This window comes from Haemorhous mexicanus, chromosome 19 (assembly GCF_027477595.1).
Source record: "Haemorhous mexicanus isolate bHaeMex1 chromosome 19, bHaeMex1.pri, whole genome shotgun sequence".
In the NCBI taxonomy this organism is placed as follows: Eukaryota; Metazoa; Chordata; class Aves; order Passeriformes; family Fringillidae; genus Haemorhous; species Haemorhous mexicanus.
In genome coordinates this window covers 12468455-12476858 of record NC_082359.1, presented here as the reverse complement: position 1 = coordinate 12476858, position 8404 = coordinate 12468455, and the positions used below count along the sequence as shown (strand labels likewise).

The window sequence follows — 8404 nt, the reverse complement described above, 5'->3', positions numbered from 1 at the left end:
AGTAATAAAATGGTTATAAAAATAGTAATATAATTAGAGGAAATAATAATTTGGACAATTTGAATTAGGACAATATGAGACAATAGAAACAAAGAGTTACAGACAGTCTGGATACCTTTTTCTGGGCAAAATAACCCCAAAAAGGACCCACGTTAACAGAGGATCAACCCTTAACAACAACAGCCTGTTGCATATTCACAGATCTCATCCATGATGCATAAATTCCATTCAAACACAGGATTCTGTCTGGGCAGTGTCAGCTTCTTCCTCTGAATCCTAGCAGCATCTCCAGGGCTGAGGATGCAGGAAGAAGTTCGTTTCTCCTGAAAATGGAGCAATAAATTCTCTTTCTCTGAAAGATTTAGGTGTCCTCTCGCTGCTATCTCAGTGCGAGTCCTTCCTTTAGAAAAAAAAAGTATCCCACATAGCACAGTTTCTATTTTAACATTTTGTTATAACCTAAAACTATATCTACCACACTACTGAAGAGAATCAACACAGCATCGCTTTCTAACACAACACGTATAACATTCACTTTAACATTTGCCAAAAGCCAATCATGAAACACGCATTTCCCACAGCCCCGCCGTGCCGCTCCCCGGCCGTTCCGTGCCCATCCCCGCCGCTTTCCCCGTGATCTCCTCCCGCCGCGGGAGCCCCGCCCGTGCGGCCGCACTTGCGGCGCGGGGCCGGCGGGCGGCGCTGCGGCGGCGGGCGCGGCGCGGCGGGGCGGCCATGGCGGCGGCGCGGCGGGTGCAGCTCCGGGGGCCGCTGCTGCTGCTGCTGCTGCTGCTGCTGCTCGGCGCGGCGGGGCCCGGCGCTCGGGCTGCGCGGAGCCGCGGGGCCGACCGCCAGAACAGCCTGCGCCGCGCCGCCAGCGGCCTCTACCAGGGCGTCAGCGGCCTCTTCGGCGAGGACAACGTGCGGGCCCTGCAGAAGGTGAGGTGCTGCTCGCCGCCCCCCCTCTCCCCTCCGTCTCCTTCGCTTCTTCTCCCTCCCGTTCGCCTCGCTGCTCCGGCGGTCACCGGGCGGCTCTGCGGCCGCAGCCCCGCGTCCCCATCGCCCGGCTCGGTGCGGGACCGGCCGTGGCCTCGTCCCGGTGCGAGGCGGCGGAACGGCCGGAGCGCTGCTGTGGGGGGAAGAACGGAGGCCGGGCTTGCAGGAAACCGGGGGAAACAGCAGCTAAAGGCTTAAATAAAGGTGGTGTGAAGGTGGGGAGGCGGCCGAGCCGCTGGGTGAGGAGCCCTGGGCTGAAATCCGCTCTGGCTGCAGCAGCAGAGCATCCTGTGCTCGTGGGGCCAGCGGAACTGGCAGGGAAGCAGGCGTGCATTCCTCTGTGCCTGCTGTCCTCAGGCTGCAAGAAATTCTGTTGGATTGACCTCTCAGTACACCTGAGACATTCGCGTGTGATGCTGGGGACATCTCTCAGTTGCTTGATGAAAGGAATTCTTTGGTTTGCTTTGCCAGTTGTTGGTAATAGTGTTTTCTCTAATCTTCAAAACGATAGTAAAGCCAATAAAGTGCATTTTAAAATCCTGCCAATGTATACATTTACATGCCAAAATACCTACAATAAAGATAATTGCAACGCATAAATTCATGATTCGCAGAGTTAAAAAAAAAAAAATTCAGATTTACAATTTTTCCCATGGGGACTACAAAATAATCTGCAATTCTTGCTTAATGAATTAAAATTCTACTCATGACGAATAAGTCTCAAAGTGTTACTTTAGGAATTGAGGATTTTTTTAATTTTCAATTTTATTTCTCAGTTTTTCTCGAGGTTGACAGAGAGGTTTGTGAATGGGGTGGATGTATTAATGGACACATTCTGGAGAATATGGACTGATTTGTTAGATGTTCTTGGAATTGATGGTAAGTGTGATGCCTGCTCACCCTTGAACTGTCTCAGCCTGTATCAGTGTTTACAAGCAAATGGGAAAACAGTTACATTTTATCATGCTGCTTAAACATCCATCAATGGTGTGTTTCTCTGCTTCACATGGCTCTGATTTCCCTCTTAGTATTTTCAAACAAGAAGACTGAACCCCGCCATTCCATTTCTGTATGTGTGTCTACAGGATGTGTAGAATGAATTACCAGGCACGGTTGGTTCCTTGGTGTCATCATTAAATGGCTTCACACAGCCAGGAACAGTGCAGGGAAATCAATGAGGACTACAGAAAGGAAAGATGCACTTGAGAGCCTTTAGAATGTCGCTTCTACAAAGCAGGATCTGTAGCCCCAGTATGAGTTTTGACCTCAGGCTCTAGAGTGGTTTGTCTTTAAAGAGCCTTTAGTACCTTTCCTGGAATGAATTCAGTTGAATCCTTGGAGCCGAGCCAGTGATGTGAAGAAGGTTCATCCAGAAATAGGTGAACCAGTTTTACCCTTTACTTTAGAAAGCAGTGCTGTGACCCCAGTGCTGTGGGGATTTGACCTTTTTGGAGCTGTGCTCGTGTTTTTGCCCTGTTGCTGTGGGGGTTTGGCTCTTTGGAGCTGTGCTCTGTGTTTTTGCCCCATTGCTGTGGGGTGGAGCTGTTCTCATGTTTTTACTCCATTGCTGTGGGGTGGAGCTGGGCTCATGTTTTTGCCCTACTGCTGTGGGGTGGAGCTGTGCTCATGTTTTTGCCCCACTGCTGTGGGGTGGAACTGTTCTCATGTTTTTGCCCCACTGCTGTGGGGTGGAGCTGTGCTCATGTTTTTGCCCCATTGGTGTGGGGGTTTGACCCTTTGGAGCTGTGCTCATGTTTTTGCCCCATTGCTGTGGGGGTGGAGCTGGGCTCATGCTTTTGCCCCACTGCTGTGGGGTGGAGCTGTGCTCATGTTTTTGCCCCATTGCTGTGGGGGTTTGACCCTTTGGAGCTGTGCTCTGTGTTTTTGCCCCATTGCTGTGGGGTGGAGCTGTGCTCATGTTTTTGCCCCAGTGCTGTGGGGGTTTGGCCCTTTGAAGCTGTGCTTGTGTTTTTGCCCCATTGCTGTGGGGGTGGAGCTGGGCTCATGTTTTTGCCCCACTGCTGTGGGGGTTTGGCCCTTTGAAGCTGTGCCTGTGTTTTTGCCCCGTGCACCTTCAGCCCACTCTCATTAACATCCTGTACATTTCCCTTTGTTTTTCAGCCTCCAACCTGACTCATTATTTCAGCCCAGCAGCCATTGCCAACAACCCGACCCGCGCCCTCCTGCTGATCGGTGCCATTTTACTGGCCTATTGGTTTTTATCTCTCTTCCTTGGATTCTTCTTCTATCTCCTGCACATGCTGTTTGGCCGCTTCTTCTGGATCGCCAGGGTGGCCCTGTTCACCCTGTCCTGTGTGTACATCCTGCAGAAGTATGAGGGTGACCCGGAGCACGCCGTGCTGCCCCTCTGCTTCGTCGTGGCCGTCTACTTCATGACGGGGCCAGTTGGGTTTTACTGGAGGAGGAACAGCAACAGCAGCCTGGAGGAGAAGATGGACCACCTGGATAGTCAGATCAGACTGCTGAATATCCGCCTTTCCAGGGTGATTGAGAACCTGGATAGGGGCAGTGAGCAATGAGCCGGCCCCCGCTGACCACTGTACACCAGCTCTGGAAAAATCCTAAGCACTGTCTCATCCGAAGTTACAAAGCAACAAAACATCACATGGTAAAAAGTGTGCAAAGTTCTAACTTTTCATCATGTCTAAGACTAATTTATCTAGGTTAAACACTCAGCTGTTAGACTTCTAGGAGAAAGAAAAAACATTTACAAAATTCAGCTGTATATTCAGAGTTTTATCCAGTACTAGAATTTTCTCAGTAGATAAACGCTTACTTTTACAAGCATTTAAAAACATCTTTTGTAAAGTTTTTATAAAAGCAAATTGAGTAGTCTTTCAGATATTGAAATTGAGTTAAACATATGCAAATTTGACACTTTAACAGTTAAAAAGAAAAAAAAAAATCTCAAGCTACCAAGCACTTCCATTGAGAAGTAACTGCTGTGGGTCCATATTTTTTCTTCAGAGTTGTGAATGTTTTTGTGTTTTGGTTGGCTTATTTCATTGCCTTGAAGTTGCCTTTCATAGAGTATCAGATGAGGAATTTTCTGGTATCCAGGCCAAAAAATTCACACCATAGCTTTTAACAAGAGGTGGGAAATGAGGGAGAAGGAAGATCTGAGGTCCTTAAATGCCAGTCCAATGTGAGGAAGCACACGTGTGGCATTTTACCATTGCATTTCATCCCGAGAACTTTAATTTGTTAGTGTCTGGAAAGAAATCTGCTTTAATAAATTGGCACAGAAGGAAGATGTAGCGTGACAAATTGTAATTCATATTTGATCAGCACAGTGAAGCGTTTTCCAAGCTTAAGTGCATAGAGTAAAACATGGTTTTTAATCTCAGGACCCACGTACCTTCTCAGAAAAGGCAGCAGTTAAAACACGTGCAAATGTCTTGTTGCTTAAAGCTTTCTCAGGACCAATCAGCGGCAATAAATTATCTTCAGGAAGATCTGGATTTTTTTCTAAAATTACAATAGTTTTATAGGAGCTTTTTGCTTGAAGTCTATGTCCTCATTAGGTTTTGGGAAAAGCAGTCACCTTTAGGAGGAGGGTGTAGGAAACGGTTCTCTTTCAAAGCAGTGGAGCTTTGGAGCAATTTTATTTTGCAGGATTTCTGTGTTTCTTACTTGGTAGGGCATCACTGGCTGTGCTGGTTTACTGAAACAAAGGGAACCTCAGGGAAGGAAGCCTGGAAGGTGGTTTCACCTGGAAACAGCAGCATCCAAGGACACAGATGTGAGGAGGGAGGGGAAGCACCTACCCCTAGTGATGAGCACAGTTCTGAGACCACCAGGGGTAGGATGGAGCACAGCTGGAGCATTCCATGTTCCACAGGGTCCAAACGAACAGCTGCATCAAAAAGCGCAACAAAAATTGGTCTGGGATGGGGCCTGGCTACAAAGCAGGGGAACCAGGAGGAGGAGGTTCCCCAGGTGTGCCTGCCAGTGCCAGCTCCAGTGGGACAGGCTGGGGCAGCTGAGCACAGCTTGTTCTTCCACTGGGCAAAGCTTCTGGATGTGATGCTTAACTGAATGTAACTGTGGGGCGAATTTATTTTTCTCCTTATGCTGAAGTTTAATGTTCTTCTTGGAATGTGTGTGTTACTTGCCTAAACCTCTTTGGGTCTGTGTGTGGCATTTCCATGGGGGTTATTTTTAAATCCATGTTAAAGGCCTTGACTCCTGGTGATCACTTTGGTTCAACACGGTTGAAGTTCATATGCACTTGGCACGGTTGGAATGCATTTTAATTTTTTATGTCACCTGTAAATCCCCCTGCACCCCATTCATTAACAAGTAGATGGTTTAAAGTTGCTAACTAACTGATTGTCACAACTTAAAATCGTTCCTGTGATCACATAGGGACTATGGCAGCAAATAGTCCATTTTGTCAAGCTGAAAATGTGAATGACAGTAAATTCCTTTTTTCAGCTCATTTTCCATAGTATTACAGAGTCTTCCCTGTAGACTCAGTTCTCCCTGCTGTTGTGCACAGAGGACTGGGCTAAAACACCAACCTAGAAATTAGGAATTGACTAGTAAAGCTTGTCAGGTCTTGATGTGTTTTGCCAAATGTGAGACCTGAGGACCAAAGTTTGCAAACCTTGCTCGTGTCAGCGGCTCCATCGCCTTCTTAGGACAATGTGCATGGGTCAGTTTGCATAGATTGTATTTTGTGTAATCCATATTTAACGTTAAAGTTAAAAATACTGAACATTTATATATTAAGAGTTGTCTATGATAAAGATTTCTTTGAAAGTATTATATAAAAGTTAATTTGGATTATAGTTTCTCCCTGTCTCACTTTAATCATTTATCTTACTTTTGTAAAATCAGCCCTCCTATATTAGTACTCTTTATTTCGATCACCCTGCTGCTTGAAAAATGGTATTTTTATATTTACTTGCATCCCATGTATAGCAAAATGTTATGTGAAAAGCAGTATATATAAAATTGGGTATTTTTAATCAGTATTTTTCCCAGCACTCAGTTTTCACGTTAGTCAAATTCAGAAGTAATGATTTTTTTAAAGCACAATCTAATCTTCAATATAAATATATATATACATATATAAATATATACTTTAAAAATGCTCTGTATTTTTAAACATGCACTGTGGTGAAAGCGCTTTTGGGGACATGAATGTGGTATTATTGTATTTAATCTCTTTCAACTTTTGTAAATACCTTTTACAAGTATTTTCCATACTGGGCCATCTAGTTTATCCATGGAGGTTTTTGCTGTTTTCTAGAAACCCGTGCCAGTGGCTGGGCTGCTTTTGTATCCCACAGAGCATCTCAGAGACAGCCAGGGCTCTGTGTCACCTGTGGGCAAACCCTGGCAGGTGACACCTGCAGGGGTGGCACTGGGGCAGCCCTCAGCAGTGACACCTGCCCAGGGCAGGGATGGCACGGGACAGCGCTGGTGGCTTCAGCTTTTTGCTCTGCCACAGCCACGCCCATGGTGCCCTGCTGGGAGCTGCTGCCAGGGCTCAGGTGACACAGGGACAGCCCCACCTGGCTGCTCCTGCAGGACACATCCTGCTCCTGCACCTTCCTGTGGCTGCTGGAGAACCCATCCCTGTGTGAGCAGCTGGCACAAGTGCTGAGGATGGGCTCTGGCTGCTGGGATTGGGAACTCACCTGCCTGCTCTGGGACCCAGCCTTTGCCATCCTGCAGGGTTCTGCCTGTTCTTGAGGAATTTCACCTGCCTGCTCTGGGACCCAGCCTTTGCAATCCTGCAGTGCTCTTCCCATTCCTGAAGGTTTTCAGCTGCCTGCTCTGGGACCCAGCCTTTGCCATCCTGCAGGGTTCTGCCTGTTCTTGAGGAATTTCACCTGCCTGCTCTGGGACCCAGCCTTTGCAATCCTGCAGTGCTCTTCCCATTCCTGAAGGTTTTCAGCTGCCTGCTCTGGGACCCAGCCTTTGCAATCCTGCAGTGCTTTTCCCATCCCTGAAGGTTTTCACCTGCCTGCTCTGGGACCCAGCCTTTGCAATCCTGCAGGGTTCTTGCCATTCCCAAAGGTTTTCAGCTGCCTGCTCTGGGACCCAGCCTTTGCAATCCTGCAGTGCTCTTCCCATTCCTGAAGGTTTTCACCTGCCTGCTCTGGGACCCAGCCTTTGCAATCCTGCAGTGCTCTTCCCATTCCTGAAGGTTTTCAGCTGCCTGCTCTGGGACCCAGCCTTTGCAATCCTGCAGGGTTCTACCTGTTCTTGAGGAATTTCACCTGCCTGCTCTGGGACCCAGCCTTTGCAATCCTGCAGTGCTTTTCCCATTCCTGAAGGTTTTCAGCTGCCTGCTCTGGGACCCAGCCTTTGCAATCCTGCAGGGCTCTTCCCTCTCAGGCAGGGCGGCTCCTCTGGACGCACACAGCTGTAGATACCCGATGTGTCCTGTGGAATGTGATGCTTTCCCAGTGGTTTTTGGGTGTCAGAGTGCAGTGTACAAACCTGGTGTGGCTCAGTGCTGTGCTTCTAGCGCCTCCTTCACTTCGTGGTTTGCTTCTCAAGGCTCGTTGCATCGTCGGTGTGGAAATAGACCAGTATCAACCTTAGCTCTTCGGTGGTGTAGAAGTGTTTAAGTGTGGTTTGCCTCACCTACTGATCCGTATTTGGCAGCTAATGGCGTTAAGTGACCATGAGTTCTCTTTGTCTGGGTTGGAAAATAAAAGGTTTTATTGTATCCGCATGTATTTTAAACTTTTTGGATAATTCCATCGACCTGTGATGACAGCACATGTAAAAACCGATCTTTTCCTTTTATTCAGAAGTTCTATTTGCTGTGGTAGCACTTGTTGTTGGCACTGATGGTAGTGATTTCACATCCTGTTTTGTACATCAGGTTTCATGATTACAGTGTTTAAGTTTGTACAATTGTTTATGTAAAAATGATTTGGTCTGAAGAGATGCCGTGTGTTCACTTCTGATCCTAGACACATACGAGATCCTGCTGGTAACACTGTTAAGTAGTTACAACTGTACCAGACTTATTTTTTACAGAGCTTTACATGCCTTTATTTATTCCTTTATTGGACCATCCAAACCATGTACTCCGTAGTTCAGTATTTGTAGACCAGTTTCACAAATCAACTTAAGGTATTGTGGCAAAGCTTCGAATAAATGTTTACTGAGACTTTGCACTGAGCTGCGAGTGCCTGCTGAGGCTCTGAGGGGTGGGGTGGGATGGATGGAATGGGAGGGAAGGGGAGGGAAGGGGTGGGATCCATGGGATGGGGTGGAATGGGAGGGAAGGGGTGGGATGGGATGGGATCCATGGGATGGGGTGGGGTGGAATGGGATCCATGGGATGGGTGGGATGGGTTGGAATGGGAGGGAAGGGGTGGGATGGGATGGGATCCATGGGATGGGTGGGATGGGTTGG

At 47.6% G+C, this 8404-nt stretch overlaps 1 protein-coding gene across 1 annotated transcript; it reads left to right on the top strand.

Annotated features, from left to right (window-relative positions):
• The first annotated feature begins 721 nt into the window (after window positions 1–721).
• Window positions 722–8166, top strand: BRI3BP (BRI3 binding protein). The gene is made up of 3 exons (XM_059863093.1): window positions 722–939; window positions 1773–1875; window positions 3118–8166. The coding sequence occupies exons 1-3, from the start codon at window positions 736–738 to the stop codon at window positions 3534–3536; spliced, it is 726 nt and encodes a 241-aa protein (XP_059719076.1). The 5' UTR covers window positions 722–735; the 3' UTR covers window positions 3537–8166.
• The last annotated feature ends 238 nt before the right edge of the window (window positions 8167–8404 follow it).

What these genes read in the sequence shown, in the direction of transcription:
- BRI3BP (XM_059863093.1), top strand. Translation starts at nt 736, where the DNA reads ATGGCGGCGGCGCGGCGGGTGCAGCTCCGGGGGCCGCTGCTGCTGCTG. An exon ending in ACGTGCGGGCCCTGCAGAAG is followed by an intron (nt 940 to 1,772) that starts GTGAGGTGCTGC and finishes TTTATTTCTCAG; the next exon opens with TTTTTCTCGAGGTTGACAGA. An exon ending in AGATGTTCTTGGAATTGATG is followed by an intron (nt 1,876 to 3,117) that starts GTAAGTGTGATG and finishes TTTGTTTTTCAG; the next exon opens with CCTCCAACCTGACTCATTAT.